We start from the raw sequence: 22,693 nt of genomic DNA, 5'->3' as shown, positions 1-22,693 counted from the left end.
AACAGTCTCACGAAATATCACCCATTAGATCAGATCACCAAATGAGTGAAGTGAAAGCAATAATAAGTCCCACTTCCTATCAACTTTTCACCCAAGCTGACACACGTTTTGTCTCACCAAAACTCATATTATGTGTGTCTGCCAACATTTTTGAAACAGTTACACCATCTGTCTGACTTATTTCCTCAAAGCAGTAGCATTCATATTGATTCTTCCCAACAAACCGCAGCAGGGCTGGCAGGGCATCCTGGGGCAAGAAGGCATCAACAGCTACGTATGGACCAGGTAAAATTCAACCTTTTGACTCCAGCTGCTTCCACTGGCCTAGATCTAGCATGGAGGAATAGTTATTTGTTTGTGTTTCATTTATAAAGTCTTAATGTTGCCCTTCCCCCCCCCCCTTTTTTTTTATTTTAGTTTAGCAAATTTTGAAGCAATAAAACATTTATTAAAATGTTTGACCTAACCCTGGATACTTTTAAATGCTTGTCTAAATACAAAAAAAAAGTATATACAAACATGCTGTATATTAATATGGTGAAAATTATGACCAGTTCAGTATTGTATGAATACAAATGTTACATTGGGTCTGTAGGTTCACATGGAAGTGTGAATATGCTCTCAGTAGCAATCTAAATACCAGCATGATTTTATGCAACCAAAAATCAAACATATAAAAATCAAGCATGTAGTGGCATTTTGAGAAATGACCTTAAGTTTAATAAACAATAAATAGTAAATTTATTTTTCCTTCCTCCAAAACCACTCAATTTTGTTTTAAAAATCAAGGAACTACGAAGAAATAATAAATGAAGGCAGGAAATGATGAGGAAATGCATAAAACGCTGTATTACGTTGGTTTCTGGATCTTACAGTGTGGTTAAGTGAAACAGTAGTGTCAGAAGAAAGATTTTTTCAGCATAGGGCTGTTGTTACAAAAACATCTATGCTAAGCTTTTTGTGTATCTAGGGGAGAAAGGAATTAGGTTGCAAGTTCAGTTATGCTCAGCCAATTTGGTTTCTACTAGAGATGCATGTATCTGCCAGTGAAGAGCATGAGCTTTCTTTTTCCAAGAAAATGGAATAATTTGGTTTCACACACTGCTCTGGGCTCCCAAAATTAAGAGCACAGTGAGCATTCAAACAATCTTGGCTTCTGTTTCTAGGCCTTAATAATGAAATAATGCCAGATGCCAGCAGCAGCACTCCCCATTTGTCTCCCAATCCACTTGTTTCACGTACCTTTGTTTGGAACCCCGTCCAACTGGCAAATTCACACAACACTTCTAAGCCTCCTCTAAACCCAAGGCTAAAGTGGTGTATCCTAAACAAACCTAGCAGCTACTGTTACATGCTGTCATTAAGAGAGTTGTATTAGAGCTGAGATGTGAAATGCCGGTTTGACAGCACTATAAGGAATCTATTTTGGTCACTACTTCAAACTGCTCTTTTAACGCCTTTTACAAGGCTAATTATGGTTACAGATGTAGGCTAGGCAGAAGCCTTTTCTTCAGACTGAATTTTTTCTTCTTTTTTTTTTAAATGATAATTATTTCTCTTTTATGAGAAAAGCTGCATACAACACAAGAATAGACTTTCAAATTTCCATGCCGGCATATTACATGCTGGGAAACAGCTATATTGGTCCGTGTGAGAACCACAGATGATCTACTTATGATCATATAGCAGGAAGAACTTTCTCTAATTGCTCAAGAAGTTTCACAATGCTGCTCATCAGTGCAGCTTCTGTGACGAGTTGCATAATCACAACAGAAACCCCCCCCAAAAAAAGCAAAATCTATTTCACTAAAACTGTGAATTTACACAGCGTCATTTAGCCTTTTTTCTCAAGTTACCTAAAATAAATGCAAATTGCCTCTCCTGCTTGCTATTTCAGTGTCTACACCTCTGCCTTGCTTATATCGGCTTAATCTTGAGACCAATACGTGTATTAGTTGTTAGAATAACCCACGAGTCTTCACTTCTGGCAAACGTTTGAGCAGTTCAGTGTATAAGAATCACATTTAGACATGGCAAAAGAGCAAACTTACAGCATACTTAGTGTAAAAAAACATCAAATCCTTGATTAATCTGATAATATAACAGACTAATCCACCAGGGTTTTTTTTTCTTACCTCGATAATCTTGTCGTGAATTTGCAGGCCTTCTGCTTTGTCTGCAGGTCCATTTTCCAAAATTTTTGACACATAAATTCCCTCAGCAGATTCCTCCTGATTGTTCTGTGCCAGGAGAGACGGAAGTTGCAAAAAGGACCACATTAGTACAAGAAATGAAATGTACTACAACCAGCAGCAATGAACAATGCAAATCCACCTGAAATATGCGACTTGCTTTTCTAGCTGAGAATTAAGCTCCTTGGGATTTTTTTTTTAAACTTGCTTAACAAGAAATAGTCATTAATCAAAAGGACAGAATTAATGAAGTATTCCAGCATTTTTTATAAGATTATCCATTCACTTCTGGTTATTTTAGTCTAAATGAGACACAGGGTGCAAGAGTAATCAGATCCTAGCTAAAATATTTAAAGCAGACCTTTCACTTCACAGCAGACAGAGACTACTATGTAAATGCACAGAGGAAGATATTCATTAAAAAGGATGCCCAAGTGTTTCTGTCAGGAAGGAAAGTGATCCTGCAGTACTGCCGCCTGTAAATGTTTTCCTGCATTTGGAAATAAGCCCCAAGGAACAAAGTGACATTAGTTAGCTGGCATGTAACAGTGATAGGATTTGGTTGGAACTGGTTAACCTCATAAATCCTATTCACATGGGAGACTGAGAACTTGCTCAGCTGTGAAATCTATACAGATCAGCTGTGGACAAAAAGAGAACCCACTTCCAGTTGATCTCTACACATTTCTAAGTACAACTGACATGAAGGTCAAATTTGAAGCAGACAAATTATTTACTACAGCTGAAATATACCTGATATTGTTGCACAGGCTAAAATTACTTCATTTCATCACATGAGAGATTAAAACATTTTTTAAAGTATTAAGTCAATATTAATAAAAGAATAATTCAAAGCAGACGCTACCTACTATAAGTATTTTAAAGTATTCATACAAATAATAACCTAGTCAGCAATAAAGGAATCTTCTTTCAAATCATTTATGCTTTGGACAGCAGTTGATATGATGCTTATTTTCCTTCTGTTACCAGTGAATCCCTGACCACCAGTATGACTCATATGTGTACAAGTTTCTAGGACTAGGTCCTATACACTTGTGGGGAAAAAAATTATTTTTTCCATTAAGAAAACTGGTAAATCCATTACAAAATATGGAGCCACTGTAAAATATGCTTTACAGTATATGGCAGCTGTCCCGTGGAGACTCAATCCAAGTAGATTTCAGGTTAACAGATATTTGTTCAACATGATGCTGGTCAGGCTATGATTTCATAAACTCCTAATTATTTTCCTTGGTCACTGAGACTCATAGGTGTTAGGTAAGATGCAAAAGGGAAATTTTTTAACAGTTCCAGAAATATTTTGGAACGGTGGAGCAACAGACCTCCACTGAGTTCCCAAGTAAGCAATGAGACAAAAGAAGCATAATAGCCATTAGTCAAAACGCACAAAAGGTAGGGTCTGTTTCTTTCTTAAGAAAACGGAAGGCCATATTACACTACCTTCACCCACACAAAATTGCGTGTGTGTGTGTTTTTCATAAGAAATTTCACTGCCCTTTTAGAGATCAGCGTATGACCCGGTAAGAAAAAGGATATTTCAGTCTTACTTGTGGTCCCCATTGGTAGTACGCACTACTATCTACAAGTCCTACCGAGAAAATACACCACAAAGCATATAGCACTTCGGCACCTCCTCACACAGCTCACAGGCTGCAAGGCAGGGGCTGGGGGAAGATACGGAGGCTAACGGTTTATTTGCCCTTTAGCTGAGTCCCTGGGCTACTGGAGGAGCCCACAGTCATGCCTGCGTGACTTTGTCGAGGTGTCCTCAGAAGGCCAGCCTCTGCAAGCCAGAGCGAGGCCCAAGACAAAAGCGGGCTTCAAAGTAGCCTTGTTCCATCAGAATAATGAACCACCTTCCAGAAACACATACACGTGTGAAATAAGACCTTTCCTGACAAAATAAGACAAGCTTGTGGTGAGTTTTTCCTTTCCTCTCCTCTTGCCCTTCAGGCAGAAGGTGAACAGTGGGGAAACCTACAATGGACTTTAAATTAAACACATCAAATATAAGCATGTATGTACCAAGTCACCAAGAGTCACCTGTTTCCAGACAGAAAAATCTGCGTTGTATATATAAAACACCAATAACGTGTAGTGAAAACTCCCACCTACAGGACTAATGCAACAACACCAGTGTTCTGCTCTTCCCCTACACAAGCCAATGTTTCACCAACGGGCACTTTTTCCCTGAACAATTGAATATACATATTGCCTTCATAAACTCTTGTTGTCTTGTTACTAAACAGTTCCTGATCCAGGTGGGTTTTTTGTTTGGTTTGGTTTTTGGTTGGTTGGTTGGTTTTGGGTTTTTGTTTGTTTGTTTGTTTGTTTGTTTTGAGCAGAGTTTTTTATTTTCATTATTTGAGCCTACTCGACCCTTTCTTCCTGTTATTTCCTTTGGCTCCAGCCATGAAGAATCAGAGCTTATACTGATATCTACCAATCTACCGTGTGTAGTATTCACGCTTACCACAATGAGAACAAATCAGAACTTCTGAATTCAACATCAGATGACCCAGCAAACCCTGATACCCAGCTCTGCCTCACAGCTCCACCACCTTCTCTGTCTTCAACTATCGGTGTTAGTTAATGGTAGAACATGACCACTTTCTTCTCTACAGTCAGCCATACTCTCCAGAACAGTGCTAGAAACACTCATACAGTTATCATTTACTCCTTAAACTTTCAGAATATTCATAATACTCATTCATAAAGCCTAACAGTTTGTAATATCAAGAACATTTCCAGTGTGCATTGTTTGCACGTGAGTACTTCAGAGAAACTCAGCTGATATCCCAAGAAAGCTGAACACCATGCTCCCTTTTCCCTGCAGTTTTCCCACTGCTGTAGATAACAGAAGTCAATCCAAAACTATCCAAACAAAGATTGTATGGACTTTATTACTGGTATATTGAAAGTATGAATATAATCTAAGTGTGTGTATTTTATCTTTCAGCGCCTGTTGTCTCATCCTTCCATTAGAAAATCTAAGAAACTCTTGCATTGGATTTCTTTGTAACACACATTTGATAAGTGCATTTACCCACAAGGAACAGCATTTCTGCAGTGCAGACTGAACTTCTTAAGCTAATGGGAGCAGACTCTTCGGCACCACTAAATATAGTCTGAGAGCAAAAGATTGCCAAACTAATATACAGGGTCCCATTCCCCTCCCCAATAACAGCAGCAGGTTATAGTTCTCCCACTTAACAAGAACCTGATCAGTGCATAATTATTACCTAACCCTTTTAATCAACTATTAATTTTCCAGTTTAACAGGTTTCTATACCATTCACATGTAATGACAGTCCTGATTAATGCTTTTGGAAGGATGAAGTTAAAAAAATCCCTGCATATTCTTATGCATATTCGTGGAGGGAGGGGGGAAGGGAGGGGTAGTGATCCTTGTTCATATTTTACAGTTTTTAATGAACCTTCTAAAACTAGACTGATGATTTGTGAGACCAGATTCATTTATGATATGAGATCGATGAAAACTGTATTTCAGTTCACAAAGAAAAAAAAAAATTGAAAGCAGGCATGTGAGAGCAGGACATGTGCTTAAACTATCTGAGCTACAGAATCAAATCTTCATCTCTCCTTTAAATGAAAAAAAGCTAGCAGTTTCCAAAAATTCCAATGGCTTAATCCTGCAACAATTACTCTTGTAAGTAGTCCCAGAGATTTCCATTCAACAGTTTCCATGAATACATATTACTCACATGGGAACTTAGTGTAGATCAGCCTAAAGTTTGAAGACAAGAACAAAGGGAACACCTTTCCTGAAAGTGAGAATAATCCAATTCTCACAAGAATCTAATTATACCTGATAACACAAAGTACTTATATCTATGGAGCTGATTCCACACCGTCATTGAAAGTGACTTTTTTATGACTAACAGTGTACATAACAACAGAAAATGTGGTCAAAAAGTAACCTACAGTTACTTTTCTCATTACCTGATTGGGTCGTCCTCCTATAATATTGAATCCCAAAGTATCATTTTCTCTGTGTAGCATGATTGTTAATGGTGTGGGTTCTCCTGCCTACAAAGAAAAAGGTGAAAAACTGTTAAAGCATATTGTCTTGAAAAAACAAACAAACAAACAAAACAAAACAAACAAAAAACAAAAAAAAATGAAAGCATTAACGTACAATGATTTTTAGTTGGAGAACATGTAAGACGGGTCTCAAAAGCAAATTTGGCTGAAATGAGAACAAAAGACACTGGAAAAAAGCAAAGGGAAGACATGCACCACTGAAGTGTAACAGGTAGCCAAAGCACCTGACTATTTTAAGTGCTGAACAGAAAAAAGTGCAGGCTTTGGATGGGAGGAATGCTCTGCACCACTGAAAAAAAGTCAGTGCTCCAAATGCCTGCAATCTCTACAAAATCCCTATAGGCATTTATATAACATATAGATTAAAATACTCAACATGACAATTTTCAGACCCAAAAGCCAGCTATATCAGTACAGTTTTGTCGCAGCTTTCAGGAAAAATATACACAGAAAACGAAGCCCAACTTTTTATATTAGCTTCTCACTTTCCTCCCCAAAAGGAAGAATCCAAGAAACATTTCTGTAAAAAAAGGGTTTTGTTTTGTTTTGGTAAACAAGTTGTAAAATATAAAGTGATCAAAACAAGTGATGGAGTCAAAGTTCAAAATGAAAAGGAGAAAGAAGCCCTTTCCCTCAGTGGAACGGGTAAATTATTTTCTAAAAAGAGTAACCAAAAAAAAAAAAAGGGGGGGGGGGGTTCAGCATAGCAAGTTAGCTTATTTTATGTAGTTCATATATGATAATAGTTATGTTTTAGGAGCCGTATTCCCCATGAAGAGGGCATATTCACCCAGCACTGTCAGGTTTGCCGGTCCCTAAATGACACAGCTGTGACACCTAAACGATGATACCCATCCAAACATCACAACACAACACCTGACGCTGAAGGCCGAGTTTTATTAACGGCGAGGCGTTTTGTGGCAGCAGGGTGCATCTGTCCCACACCGGGACCCCGCTGCCAGCCCCCCCGACGCCCCCTGCCCTCGCCCCCGGCCGGGCTCCGAGCCGCAGTGCGGGCAGCGGCCCCTGCCGGCGGTGCCCAGCGATGGCAGATGCTCGGCGGCGACCCGGAGAGAGCAGCCCCCTGGCAGCCCCCCTCTGGACACCCCAATGACCCCCCCTCGCCTTTCTGCACTCGCTGTTTTTCCGCACACTCCTTAGCGGCCCCTGCTGCCCCCTTCGTGTGACCTTAGCGCATCCTCCCGGAGACGAAGCACACCTGCGATATTGTACCCCGGGGAAATTAGGGAAAAAAAAAAGATTTAAGTGCTGAGGTCTTCAGACACAAGGTGTCTCGATGCCACGAGGAGCCGTGTTTCTAGGCCCGCAGGTGTCGCGCAAACACCCCCTCCCCACCTTTAGCCACCGGAGTGATGGAAAGCGCCAGGCACTGAGCTCTTCCCCGCAATCCGCTTCTCCCCACGCGAAACACGCTTTGCTGTCTTTTCCCTGTCTTTTCCCAAGTTTACAAGGAATTTATCCTCCAGTTCTTTAGGCGACTTCTCGGCTGCTCCAGCAGAAGTCCCAAGCCGGCTCCGCGCCCCAGCCGAAGCCAGCTGAGCGGCCACCGGATCCCCCGAGGCGGGGGGGTCGTGGCCCGATGCGAGTGCAGGTGAAGCCCGGAGCCGTGCCTGCGAGCTGCCAGCCGAGGAGCCAACCCCCCTCCTGCTCCTCTCCCTCCCGTTTCCCCCAGGCGACAGCCGCCGCTGCCCGGCACCGCTCCGGGGCTGCTCCCGCCGCTGCCCCCGCTGGGACCGGGCAGAAGCGTGGCCGGCTCGGGGCTGGGGGCTCCGTCCCCGCGGGCAGCAAGGGACACCCAGGGCTCGTCCTGGCACCCGGCCGCCCGCATCCCCCTCGGGGGGGTCGGGCTGGGCGAAACCGAGCACGGGGCGAGCCCGGCTGCCGGAGGGGGTCCGGGAGGGTCTGGTCGGCACTCACCCCGCCGCGCCGGCCGCCCGTCAGGTCGCGGGTGATGCTGCTGATGTGGCTCATGTACTGGCCGAACTTCGCCTGGTAGCGCAGCGCCGTGAGCCGCACCTCGCTCTGCAGCGCCCACAGCTGCGCCAGCAGCGCCTTCTCCCTCCTGCTCCAGCTCACGGCCTCCCTCCTCGGCTCCTGCCCCGGCCCCGGCTCCGGGCCGCCTCCCCGCAGCGCCCGCGGGCGCCGGTGCCCCTCGCCCGGCCGGGGGCTCTCGGGGGAGCCGCCCTCCTCCGGGCCGGGCGGCCGCGCAGCCGGGGGCCCGTAGCGGCACGCCGCGAGGTGTGCGGGCAGCTCCCGCAGCCGCAGGACGCGGCGGCAGCCCCGCGGGCTGTAGTCGCACTTGACCTCCAGCTTCTGCACCAGGCTGCGGAGCGGCAGCACCGGGCGCAGGTCGGCGGGCGCCAGCGGCCGGCAGCGCAGCGGGCAGCGCCCCCGCCGCGCCGCCCAGGGCAGCAGGCAGCCGGCGCAGAAGACGTGGCCGCACGGCGTGGCCAGCGGCTCCTCCAGCACCCTGCCGCACAGCTTGCACTGCAGCTCCGCCGCCACCGGCGCCGCGAAGCGCTCCGGGTCGAAGCCCATGGCGCGTCCCGGCCGCCGCCAACTTTCGCCGGGGCGGCCCCGGCGGCGCTGGAGCCGCTCCCGGCGGGCGGGCGGGCGGCGGCGGCGAGGGGCGGGCGGAGGAGCGGGGCCGTGCCGGGGGAGGCGGGCGGCGGGCGGCGGCGCCCAGCGAGCCTCGCCCGAGGCTCCCCCCGCGTCCCCCCGCCTCGGCTCCCGCTCCCCGCAGCTGCCGCCCCGCCACCTCCGGGCATCCCGGCCGGCGGGGCACGGGAGGGGATGCAGGGACCCGCACCCGGACCCGCACCCGGCTCCCCACCCGCATCCCCCCGCGGGTCGCTGTAGGTTGGGTCGGGAAGGGGGCTGGCAAAGCCTCGAGGAGCTCCGGCTCTTTTACCGTTGTACGTGCGGACGGGTCTCTACCGCATTGCTCCCGCTCGCTTCTCTGCTGTGCTCCTGGTTTGGGATACGCAGGAGGGCACAGGAAGCACAAGTCCCCCCCGTACGAATGCTCTCTTTGTTACCGCACCGAAAAAAAAAATATGGTCGGGATAAGAAAATTGCTCGTGGAGCTCCCTTAAACAACAACATATGTGTAAACAACACTTTCATCCTAAGAAAAGCTAAAACACAGCAAAATCTGGAAACGCATAGTCAGGATCAATAGCCAGGCTGGATCCTACCCCTTCATTGCCGCACAGCCCACAACATACACTGAAACATGAAACCCCTAACGCATTCCCCACATAACTCCACTATTGAAAACACAGGGCCGGGTTGCTGCCCCCCAGCCCCGTGGCAAACCTCCCAGCAGAGAGCAGGACGGGGTCTTCAGGGTGCTTCTTCACTGGGATCCTTAACGTGCAGGTCAGGCACTGTCCCTTTTGGAGAGGACAGCAGGCTCGGCCTGCAGACACCTGCACAGGCCCAGACCATCAGGTATTTTCTGGACCTGAGGACTACTGAGGCAGAGCCGGGGTGTGCCCTCACCAGCTCTGAGATGCCTGCCTCCAGCTCTGGCTCCTGGGAGCATCCCTCCAGCAAAGCTGGGGGGCTCTGCAGACCAGTCATGAATGGCTCTGTTCCATGACTGAGAGGACAACACGGGAGCAAGGCAAGAGGCAAGCACTCATCCTTTGTCCCCAAGAAGGAAGAAAATCCCTGCACATCCCTGCCCCTAGCACCCTACCTGGGACCACGGATCTCAGCTATACTTACCCGTAATTTGCTTAACAAAAGTTTCTCAGCAATTTCAAACAGCAACAACTGGCAATACCTCAGAGAACATCTTCAGACCCAAACATTTCTGAGCAGCAACCTACTGTTTCTGACCTGCCACACACAAACTCACAGTTCCAACTGCATTTTTACCATGGCTGTCAAATAAATAAACTGCACCACCAAATAGTCTCAGCTCAGGGAAAATGCACTCTAACACATTATACAACATTTATACACATTATACAGCATTTCATTGCAGATCAGAATTGCCTCTCTCACGCAAAGAAGGAAATCAGACACTCTGAGTAACTAATTAAGCTATTCATACTGGCTTTTGATGATCTAGTATTTCCATTGATTTTAATTGCATTTCTCACAGGGTCAGAATCAGTCTCATTATGAATGTTGGAGAAAATGACTGGAAAATAGTCCTTTCTTCATCTGTCTTTACAATTGAATATTTACACTCAGTATTTGTTTATACCAGCCCTTCTTTCCAAATGTCCCAATATATTTTCTTCATTTCCATTCATGTGGCCCAGAGGCTCAGGTCTGTACAGAGGCAGCAGCACGTATGCTCAGCGCTCAAGCACACATGGCTCAGACATTGTGGGGGCTGAGCCCAGCAGATAGTTACGGGGTGACCACCCTGCTTCGGGGCTGAGAGCTCAGGAGTGAGCACATGAGCCCTTCCCACGTCCCTGGCCCATTTTTTTCACCATTACGAAAGCAGCCAAAGCTGCAGAGCCAGGTTTGAGCCTCCCAGCCTTGAGATTTCTTTTTACTTAGGTGATTAAATAAATGAAGATTTAGGAAGCCCATGCTTTTTAAAATATCCCATCCTTACTAGCTCACATTGGGCACTGGCGAAATGTCAGCCTGCTGGTAAAACAGTTCCAAGCGGTTATGACCTTTCTCTGTTCGTGCTGGAGTAAGAAACTATCTTTCTTTGCCAAGATGTCAGCACAGATGACAGCACAGGCGACTGGGTTTATACCAAAAGTAATTTTCCACTGCAGCAACCTGTAATACAGACAAATGTACAAAACCCATCTAAAGGTTACAGCTGCCTGCATACCAGACCTCCACGGAAATGGGTACACACGGGTGAATACGTACAAACATTACTGATGCGCTTACATCGGATTGTTGCTACGATTAGTCCTATTAGTTCCCCTTTAATCAGGAAATGAAAACAAAACCCCATACTTTCCTAAACTGCGCTCAAATAGAACACTTAATTATAACCTTGTCTGCTCATCCGAGGTCTCAGCACCCAACACTCCAGGTTTCATACAGCTGTTCCAGTCCTGCCTGGGCCGTGACCATCCAAGAGGGAAATGCAGATTTCCTGAGATGGGGGGAGGCCGAGGACCATGGGAACAGTGATGCTTCAGAGATGTTGCCCACAGCTGCGACAGCTCTGCACAGCTCCGCTGTTCACCCTGGGACTGCACCCAGGCTTGGATAAAATAAGCCTTCTGCAGTGGCTTGTCTCCAGGGCAGTCACAGTTTGCTTTCAAGATGCACAAATAATAACAGATACACCAGCCTTTCAGCTTCTTTTAACTCCATGCTCCTCCAACAGCTTCCACCCCTCTGCTCTATCAGGCAAAGCAGCAAAAGCCATCTGAAATATGAAATCACTTGCTCTCCTTGTCGCATATAGTTGGACACAAGCACACGCACACACACACGCACATTTTGAGGAAGGATTTGGTGGGGGTAAGTGCTGCTGAGGGAGCCCTTTATCAGCACGGATTGCCTGCTGCTCCTGGGCGTCAGAGAGAGAGGAGGAACAGCTATTTCAAGTATAAAATCAAGGGTTGTTTCAGCCCATAGCTCTTGCCTCATCCTAAGAGGATCTGCAGTTTAAAGTGTACAGCTGCTTCCAAATCTTCTGATGAAAGAATCCCGAGATAAGAATTATTGCTCTGAAATCCTGAAGGTAGGCTGGAAGACTCCTGACTGTTGAACTCAATGGGGAAAAACTTTCAAGTCACGTATGTGGGAATAAGGCATACGTTTTTGCTTTTTTTTCCCCCCATCATTTTCATAATCATTTTGCCCTATTATTCATCTGTAGGATTTCAAAGGAAGATTCTTTTCCCATTCACGCTAAAAAAACACCCTGTACCTATATTAATTGCCAGGAGGACTCAGCAACATCACTCTGAGGGCAGGATTTAGACCTGACCATTTGCTATTAAAACCTGTTATCATCTGGAGTCTGGAAAGAATGAATGTCATTGCACTTTAGAGAAAAGATTATAAGCATATAGTTAGTTAGTTCATATATTCATGTTTGATTACAGAGAAACATCTTGGAAGGTAATGCTTTTCTTTATTTTCAGGTTAGCAAGCAATCTTTCTGCACCACAGTCTATCACTGCAGCACATTATAAGAGAGTTTGAGGAAGTGTCCTTAAAATGAAAGGGCAAAATTGAGTCTGAAAGCCCACATTTTTTTTTAATTTATTTTTTTCCCTGAAGCCTGTTATTCATCACCCAAGGAGAGAAACTTCCAAAAAAAAGAAACAACCCTACAGACATCCAGTAAGGAAGCTTTTACACAGAAAACATGTGATCTATAATTGTTCATTGGCAGAAAGACTATACAGTCTATGTTTAATTGTGTTTGACATCAAATGTGTCACCAATCAACTTCGACCACTAGAAAAATGAAAGCAGGACTTAAAAAGCATGAAGTGGGAGGTCTGGATGTTGGCCGTGCCTCTTTTATCCACTGCCTGGCCTGAAGCAATCCAGGTAACTACTGTTCACTTTTCACTTCACTTGCTGCTGATGCTGCCCCACAGAATTCACAGCATTCGATTAAAGCCCCTATATAATGCAGTTCTCTAGCAAAGCCACTGTATTAAGGCTCCACTCCTTAGGGTAGGCAAAAGCATAGTCTGCACCTTCCAACACAAGGCCTGGAAGGAAATCCTTCACTCCACGGATTTGCTCTGAGGTCGCCCCCTGAGGACTGAGCCTTGCAGAGGGTGGGAGACGGGCAGCGGTGAGACTGTGTGTGATGAGAGTCAAGCTGCCCACTGCTATAAAACCCAAATATTCCTGACCATGCCCGTTAAGCAGTTTGAGAACTTAACCATAGGGAGTTAAGGAGGAGGAACATCCCCGATAGGTGAACAGTTGTTTCTGAGCAGATTTTTGTTCAGAGTCCAGCATTACAAAGACTACTTGGGCACTGAAATGTGGCTTTTCCACATGTTCTTAACAGGACAGTTAAACACTAAGCCTCTGTGAGAGAGGTAAGTGTTGTTACCTCTGTTTTACAGACAAAGAGGTAGATAACTAAAATTCTTTAGGTTCTGGGTCAAAATGGCTTACATGAACAGGAAGTGTCAGAGCAGGGAATTGGGGTCTCCTTCTCTTCAGGAGACTATTGACAAGGCAAGGCCTTCTCCTAAAGAGAAATCCAGCAGTGAGAGCAGGCAGCTGCTCCAACTGGGGGAGCAAAGGGGAAGCAGAGAGCAGCATTCTGCCCCCACGGTGGTTGGGCAGTGGGAATCAAGGGTCCAGATTGCTGGAGTACATGGGGATACGTATTTCTTTAAATCTTGAACTGCAAACTCCACTAGCAAAGGCAGGACAAGACCCCACACTTAACCTATAGGACAAAATAGACCAATATGCTTGCTCTAGGGTTGTCACAGTGCTTTTCCTTAGTACTCTCTCTCTCTCTCTTTTTACCCCTTCTTCAGTATTAAAGGAAAACATTTTTTTTTTAATTTTTTTTAATAAGGCAAGAAAGAAGAAAAGAAGGAGCAAGAAGAGGTGAGACCCAGACTGAGAGAAAACAGGTCTGCCAGTGTTTTAACCTCACATTTGTCAGTCCTGTAATGCATTTCTGCACCCAGCTGGGTTGTCGCTCGGCTGTCTGGTAAAAAGCTTAATGCAGACTGCTTGCTGCCCAGCCCAGGCTCTGTGTTGCACGTGCTGTCCTTCAAACCACAGCAGGAGCCCTGGGTGAAGCCTAAGCAGGAGGAGGAATCAGTGGGGATAAATGTAAAGGAACATGGGAGTCTTGCCTTAGGCATTTCTACCTAATCTCCCTATACCAGCCCAACTGCTGCAAGCCCATAATGTCCCAGTTTCTAAATTTGTCCCTGCAGAGCCAATCCACAATCCACTCACCTGCTGCAGACACCTCCTCTCAGCACAGAGATACTCCCTAAGGGTATGCAGACACCAGATACTTTCCGTCTATTTTAGCATCCATTAGCTCAAGAAAAAAATCTAACTGGATGACTTTTCACATTACAAAACTGCAGCAGCTACCGGCACTAGGCAGAACCACTCAGTTGTGGTTGTCAAACTTAGATGAGACAACAGAGCGCAAACTGATTCGGAAGGGAATCGCCTTCTCAGTGCTGGTACCTCCACAGCAGGGTTAAGTCCTCCTGCCCTCACACAAGCAGTGCTTGGTCAACAATCAAACACACGATAGCTGTCCTTAGGGCTTCCTTTGCAAGCAGGAAAACAGCTTACAAATCAAAGATGGAAAAACAGTCACCTTGCCCAATGTCAGTAAAATCAGGTATGTTGTAAACTGAGAAAGAAGCAGAACCTCAGTTCCTAACCTCAGCTTCAGTGAAAGCTTTGATAGCTGTTCAAATTAGTAGAAATGCCTCAGGGTACTGGCACCCTTCTGACATCTGCATGTCCTCTGTCAGTGTTACATTGCACAGAAAACTTCTTTTACCTATACATTTTGTCGTATTAGCTTGCACTTATACTGGTAAAGGAGGAAAGTAAACCATTTTCAAAAGCATATATGAAAAGCTCAGAGTGAAATATGACCATCCGAAGAGAAAAAATGTAGGATTTTTTGGGGGAGGATTTTCAGAACTCTTATGTAAATCCATGAATTTAAGCCTTTGAAATTAAATTTAAATACCATAGCCACCAGAATGTGGCTGGCCTTAGTCTAAGCCAGGTGAGCAGCCTGAGAAATGTGTGCAGAGAATTCACGATACTTTATGCATTTTAACAAGACATAGACTGGAAAAAGCTATTAGTAATTCAAAAAAAACAAGAAAGTAATGAAAGAGACCATTTTAAATGGTAGCTAAAATATAATTACAATCAGTGCATGGGAAGACAGGAATCCATGCACTGTTTTAGTGTTACTAGCTTCCTATCAGATGCAGTACAAAAAGCAGATCGGAAATATGGAAGCAATAGAAACAGAAGGGAAATGAACAATTAATACCTCAGTGTTCATATGGAGCTTTATAGGAGCTTATAAGAAAAGAGTATGCTTATGCTTCTTTCATCTCATCGATTTCTTTGTTACACTTACTGTCCTTGATGTACTTGGAAAATGCAGGCTTGGAGTGTCCTCTTCAACCCCCTTGCCTGTTGTCCCCATGTACAAAACAGGTTAAACAATGGCCAAGGAACTCTTTACTTTATCAGTGTTCCTCGCATACGAAATTTGAGATACTCACTCCAAATATTTAATTCACCTCAAGGCCAGTCCCTCTGAGACTCAATTTATGTTAACACAAAGAATTAACTGCTAAAATAGAAATATTTCCTCATATAATATTTCCTCATATAATGAAAATATTTTACTGCTCTAGCAAATGCAATTCCTAGATATACTTCACTTCCTCCATTAGAGACTTACAACATTAATGTCTCATGTTTGTATTTGACAGTACAAATAAGATGGAATAACGATTCACAGTAGTAAATCTTTAAAAATACCAACATAATATAGTAGCAAATATTATGAGTAGTGAGAAAGCATGCTGTTGGATTTTGTAATTTTTCCAGTTTGGGATTTGTTTTGCCTTATTTTTCCTCAGTCCTATGTTCCTAAAGCTACACTTTCACAAATTACTTACTAATAGGCCTGAATTAAACTAAATACAATTCCTTATTCCAGAAGTAAACTTAAACCATCTGAACGGCTTGTATTTTATTTTATTTATAATTAAAATTTATTATACTTGTCTAATGTGAAGGACCACTTTGACTAGGCATTCTAAAAACATATTTAGTATATTATTCTTTTTGTCAGCTCCTCTCATTCACCAGCCCCACTAAAACCAGACAGAACCTGCTCCAGTTTGTGATTTTTCAACTTGTAGGTGTATGCGATTCACTGATGCCACATCTCCTTTCCTCAGAAGACCAAACTGAGAGATAGATTTAATACCCCTGATAAAACTGTACAGATAAAGGCACAGTGAAGCTCCTTTGTCTATTTATCCTAGCACTTGAGGGAGTGCAGTCCAGCCTAACATCTCATGGGACACTGTTCAGAGATGTCGATTTCTTCTGTTCCTGGAAGAGCCAAAAGTGCTGAATTAGCAGATTGCTACTTCATGGTTTAATAGTTCCAGTCCTAATGAGGCCACAATGGGAAAGAAAAAGAGAATAACTTTCTGATGCTGGGAAACTTTTGTTATATTTTGAATTTGACCAACATTTTCTACTCATTAGTTTTGTGAGAGACTCAGACCTGAAAGATCAGAGATGACACCATTAAAGCCTATTTGGACAAGTCAAATCTACATGTTCCTAAGCTGCCTATCATCATGGATTCATGAACATTAATTCTGCTGTACTAACCCAACTTTCTAATGACTACCTACTCCTGCACTGAGGATTGACATGTACAGCCTGATAGTCTTGTTACAGGGTGTTTTGTCAAAATGTTAATATAGCTCCTACCTGCCGTACTGCCTCATCATTACCTTTTTTTATCTACACTGTTTTTCAAGAAAGAAGCCTGAGTTTTAGAACTGCTGAGCAGCCAGATGCTTCAGTGACATCAGAAAAAAGTCCTCAGAATCAGCTGTGCTTTTAGAAAGGATGAACATGTTCTTTCTTCATGCCTGTTGGTATAGTCCCATTCATCACACTCAGATGTACTTATGGTACCTCCCTTCACCCTCTAGTTGCATTATAGCTGCATCAGGTTCTGCTTGTGTCACAGAAGAATCAGATCAATAACATATAATTTAGTATACGAGTCTGTTATTAACTGCTAAGGGGCTCCCCACCAAAGTGAGATAAACTGGATTTGGCCCTTGATTATGTATTAAAATGGATCAAGACACAGCAAAATGTTATATATTAATCTGATATTTTACTATCAGGGTTTTCTTTTTAAATACAAACAGGGGATACATATGCTGAGGTTTGGGAGAACTTAGCCTATCAGCTTAAATGGGAAAATCTATATGGCAAGTGTTATCTGGTCTATGCAGAGGCATGGCTTCAAATTTATTACAGTTCATTTTAAAGCCAGAAAATTTACCAAAATTAATAATGATTCAAGCTGTAATAAAAACTGAAGTCCCTGCTAGATCATACATATTAATATACCATCAGCATAAAATGCCCATTTAAATTCACTGATGCTGGTCTCCATCCCATGAGAATACGAAGCAGCATAAACAGCTCCTGTCAAAGGCTCTTATGTTAAAATAAAATGGCATGGTGGCAGGGAAGAGTAGAGACACAGAAGATACCTTTTTTCTGTGGTAATCGTACTTTAAAACTTCCAAGTTTTCTTGATCTGTACAACACCAGAACTCACATGGCTGTGTATTTGAGCAAGCAGCCGTTCACTGCTGACTACAGCAAGGTCCAAAGGTGGAATCTCGTCTGAGGCAAAAGTTAGATGAACATGATCTTTTTGCAACTTGCTTATTAAGAGCTGCTCTATTCCCAAGTTCTTTTCAGAGGACATCCGAGAGATTAGTTAAATGTCATTGGGCCTGATTTTGTAGTGTTTGGGAACTTTGAATTTCAGGACATAACTGTCCAGGCTGGTTTTGCAAACAAAACATTCTGAGATTCCTTAACGAATACTATCAGCCCTCTGCAACACCCACTGCCTTCAAGCAGTGTGATTCAGACAAGTAGGAGCTTTTCTTTCCATTAGCCTCACATTCAGCTTCATTTTAGCAATGAAATGAGTCCCTCCTTCCCTTCCCACACAAACAATCCTCTGATAAAGAAGTCCAGCTTTTAATGATTAATGCCATTTTAAAGTCTGGCTAACCCTTTAGCAAAAACTGTCTGAATATCCAGTCCAGGGAAAGCAGCACTCAGGACTGTCAGTCGTTACTCCTGATTCTGCCACTGACGTGCCTTGAGAACTTTAATTAGTTAATTAACCTCTGTGACTCAGTGTAAGCACTGGTGTAATGCACACAGTAATGCTTAACATGGAGTCCCACAGATGTAAGGCATGATAAAAGGGTAGAGGACTATTATTGTTACTAATGATCATTGGTTTGAAATCATAGTCAGGCAAAACCAAAAATAACAAGGCCATTGCAATTAGTTGCAAGGTAGGGTTGTGATATTTAATTACCACTAAAAGGGTACGTGATGAAAAATACATTACGTACTTTCAATGGTACTACTTAGAGACAAGAAATAACTTTGTGGGATATCTGCAGCAAATACTAAGGGCAACAGCTCTGAAAAATAAGGATCATTGGATCTTACGGTTTCTTCTCCCAGCATAGAACTTCCTTTTTCCTACTGTGCTGGGTACCGCAGCTGTTAGAGCGAGTCTTTTCTCATATGTGATAGGCTTGTGCATTGAAAGCTAACAAGCCACAATAAGTTTATCACTGCTTTTGTCATCATCGTTATTATTGTTCTTAATATGCTAAATACTAATTGTATGCGTTATCTAGAGAATGCTAATTTTTGATCACAGCACTTTTGTCCTGTGTGCTGCACAAGTACTTTAAAAGATGTTCGTGATCTCAAAAAGAGAACAAAAATAAGCTGACACCTTTACACAGCACAACTGGTTATAATTCTCTTTCCATTTCTTTGTAAATATTGCCCCTGGGATATAATTAGATAAAGCAAGGAAAAAGAAAAAATTTCTTCCATCAGGTAAGGTATTAGTGATCAGAACTGAACATTGGCAGCCTCAAAGTATACATTCCTTTCCAGCTATCAAAAGTTTTCCTTTATTGACTTGTATCTCTCGGCCTATCAAAGAAAAGTTTAATTTGCAGCTGAAATCCTGATCCTCTGATGAATCATGTTTTCTTTTGAATGCAAAGGGCGTCTGTCTGGCAAAGTTGGCAGCCTGACCTCCATAAATATTGTTCTATTGATAAAAAGAGGAATTGGATATAGGAACTATCCAAAATAAATATTTTGCAGGGATTTTGAATGTCTGAATACAATAGAGCAGCAAAGGAATGTTATTGCATTTTAAATAATTCAGACATAAGCTGAAGTGAATATTAGTTTCAGTTGAAAAACTGTCAAATGTAGTTTGCACCTTTAGATTCATTTGGGAAATCAAAATGGACACCTGTTTAGGGATTGCTGTTTTTCCTTTTATCGTCTGTAGGGACTTACCCTTGATTTTGTCGGGAGCAAGTCTGGGCTTCTTAGTTTCTAGAAGATTTAATGTAGAATTTCAAGGAGGTATTTAGGAACGTCAGCCTGACGTGCTCCTGCCCTTTGGGTGGAGGTGGATGGAAAAAGAGCCCTTTGTGTCCTCCCCACACGTATCTGTCCGTGCTCAGGAGCCCTTGCAGACTTGCAGGTATCAGGGAGGGCTTCCTCAGCATGCCCTGGGGGCAGAAGGCTTTAAAGGGGAACCTGTGGCTCCAGGCTGAGCAGTGCGAGTGGAAAATCAGCTATGGCAGGAAGCAGGCAGGCCCAGGCTGTCCCCAAGATCAAGGGAGAGGGAACCTGTGTGCCCCTCCTTTGCACTGGGGAATAATGGAGGCATGCTTTCTCCCCAAAACGTAATCCCTCCTGGGGCTCTGTTGGCATGGCACACCGCCCCGCTGCTCCCCCCAAGGGCTGTGCCCTGAAAGATGAAAGACGGGCTGCTGTTTGTGCTGGCAAAACTCCTCCTTTCTGCCCCTTTTTCTCCTACAAAAGCAGCTTACATAAAGCAGAAAGTGAATGCAGAAGGAGGAGGTATGTCTGGAGGTTTACAGCGTGAGAAACCCTCAGAAGGGCTTACGGGAGGTGTCTCAGCACAGCCAAGTCCCAGCAGAAAACCACCCGATGTGGAGGTATGAGATTGCTCATTGCTGAAGTCAACAGGACTCCATGCATCCAGAGCAATCCCAAGTGGAGCACCAGAGGAATTTTTCTCATAGAATCAAAGAATATCCCAAGTTCAAAGGGACCCAGAAGGATCATTGAGTCCAACTCCTGGCTCCACACAGGACCACCCAAAAATCAGACCATGTGTCTGAGAGCACTGTCCAAACACTTCTTGAACTCCAGCAGGCTCAGTGCTGTGACCAGTCCCCTGGGCAGCCTGTCCCAGTGCCCGACCACCCTCTGGGTGCAGAACCTTTCCCTAACACCCAGCCTGACCCTCCCCTGTCCCAGCTCCATGCCGTTCCCTCGGGTCCTGTCGCTGTGCCCAGAGAGCAGAGCTCAGCGCCTGCCCCTCCGCTCCCCTCGTGAGGGAGCTGCAGGCTGCCATGAGGCCTCCCCTCAGCCTGCTCTGCTCTGGGCTGAACAAACCAAGGGGCCTCAGCCACTCCTCATAGGTCTTCCCCTCCAGACCCTGCACCATCTTTGTAGGCCTCCTTTGGACACTCTCTGGTAGTTTTATGTCCTTTTTATACTGTGGTGCCCAGAACTGCACACAGTACTTACTCATGGTGAGGCCGCACCACCGCAGAGTGGGACAAACACCTCCCTCAACCAGCTAGCTGTGCCATGCTTGATGCACCCAAGGGTACATTTGGCCATTTTGGCTTCCAGGGCACACTGCTGGCTCATGTTCAGCTTGCTGTTGACCAAAACCCCCAGATCCCTTTCTGCAGGGCTGCTCTCCAGCCTCTTATCCCCCAGCCTGTACACATAGCCTCCCTCTCATCAGAGACGTTTTGTCATCAATGCGTTACATTGCATTGCTGCTGTAATTCAGTCTAAGAATAACAAAGAACACATATTTTTGTTAAAAGAAAGAGAACTCCTGTCACCAGTGCTGAACAGTATACTAAAAATCAAGGATAAGATATGGCCTAATACTTTTTCATCCTGTAGTCCAAAGTATTGCTGTGACTTCCATGCAAGGGGTGCATGTAACAGATACATCACAACTAGCAGTTTATCTGTTTCTCAATTCCTATGGATCACTCTCTTTACTGTACTATTTATCTCCTGAAAAGGATGTCCTGTTTCAAGTGTATTTATTTTTTTTTTGAAATAAACGTTTACAATAAAATCATAAAAAAAACCCCAACCAACAAACAAAAAACACACTTCTGCAGTAGAAAGTATGATGTTATTTACTTCCAAGGAATCTACCTCCATACTAGAACCTCAGGCTAAACTTCCCTTTTTGCTTATATTCTAGGTCACAGAGAGAATTTGCGTGTATTAGCTTTTCTTGTTATAGGCACACCTCTGCACTTTCTTCTGCTCAACATTTTGAAAAGGATCTACTGTTTTTAAAAAGAGCTCACATCAGTTAAATCTACCATTTATAAGAATTGATCAAAGGCCTTCTGAGCATGAACTGCATCTTAAATATGTTTCTTATTTGGTAAAAAAATAAAAATAAAAATAGTGTGAGATGTAGATGGTATTCTCCTCTGCATTAGCCTAAAATAAGTTTTGTCTCAAAGTTCAAAGATCATTTGACAAAAAGCAGAGAAAACCAACAAATCAGCCATCTATAGGCATTTTCCCCACCATGCTAAGCACGCAGGTGCTGCTACCAGAACGCACTGAAATGCCCACGAGGAGTCGTGCACCGCAGTGCAGAGCCAGCATGAGCTCTGGGGCTGGAGGAGCTCCAACTGGGATGGAGCAATGCCACCCACCTTGGCAGTGCCTCTGCGGAGCCTCCTGCCTGCCACCCCGGCCACCACCTTCTCTCTCTCTGCCTGGCCAGGAGAGCTGATGGTGGTTTCCTGGCCACATACCTGAGGAAAAATAAAGAAACACTTGTAAGAAGAGTTAAGCAAAAAAATCCCTAAGACAAAGAAAACAAATAGTGGTTCATGAAAATGTCGTGTGGCCAAAAACAAGGATGCAGAGTTCCTCAGGCAGCCTAAGAGGAAGACGACTGTGTTCATTACAGTGTCATCTGTTAGACTACAGGTCCTGAAATCTGCCAGAGGAATGCTGTGTACCTAATCAAAACGTATCTCCCTCTCTTTGTTCAGTGATCAAATACAATTGCTTTTAGGTAAAAAAGTATCCTACAAAGTAACCGTTGTGCTGCAAATTACAAGAAAGCCTTTCTGATGTGTCTGTCAGAAGTCTGATTTCCAAGCACAAGATGAAATTACTGGGGAATTTTGCTGAAAGTCACACAGAGTAATATGGATCTCTGCATAACAGTTTTTGCCTTGTTCACACTGCTCTTGTTCTGTTGTCCATCTGCTCTAACTTTTACAACTAGAAATGGTGAAGTTGGGATTTTGGTAAACATTAGAAAAATACTTAGTAACCCAGAAGAAACTTCTGCTTCATCCAGGTCTCCAACTTTAAATCTGAGAGGTTTAATAAACCATTTTTCTCCAGGACTGCAGTAGTTTTCTGCAGGATTTCCACTGATATAAGTCTACGCTTACTATTATATTGCAAAGCCACAGCAGATTGTACATTAGTATGATACTGTGTTAATTCCTTAAACCTGGAGCAATATGTCC

The 22,693-nt window shown here is 44.0% G+C and overlaps 1 protein-coding gene across 2 annotated transcripts in view; it reads right to left on the bottom strand.

The window, feature by feature from the left end:
- PDZRN4 (PDZ domain containing ring finger 4) overlaps positions 1 to 22,693 on the bottom strand; it is a 269,618-nt gene that overhangs the window by 235,353 nt on the left and 11,572 nt on the right. Inside the window, exons 2-4 of one of the 2 annotated variants that reach the window (XM_083838889.1) lie at positions 21,860 to 21,961; positions 6,177 to 6,263; positions 2,136 to 2,240 (exon numbers count right to left, since the gene is read on the bottom strand). In XM_083838889.1, coding sequence (XP_083695015.1) covers positions 2,136 to 2,240; positions 6,177 to 6,263; positions 21,860 to 21,961 — 294 coding nt within the window. Of the gene's footprint in view, positions 1 to 2,135; positions 2,241 to 6,176; positions 6,264 to 8,216; positions 8,919 to 21,859; positions 21,962 to 22,693 lie in introns of those variants that run through there. The other variant, XM_083838888.1, reaches the window with a different exon arrangement.

The sequence above is a fragment of the Anser anser genome (assembly GCF_964211835.1).
Source record: "Anser anser genome assembly, chromosome: 1".
Classification (NCBI taxonomy): Eukaryota; Metazoa; Chordata; class Aves; order Anseriformes; family Anatidae; genus Anser; species Anser anser.
This window is presented reverse-complemented; position numbering and strand designations above follow the sequence as displayed.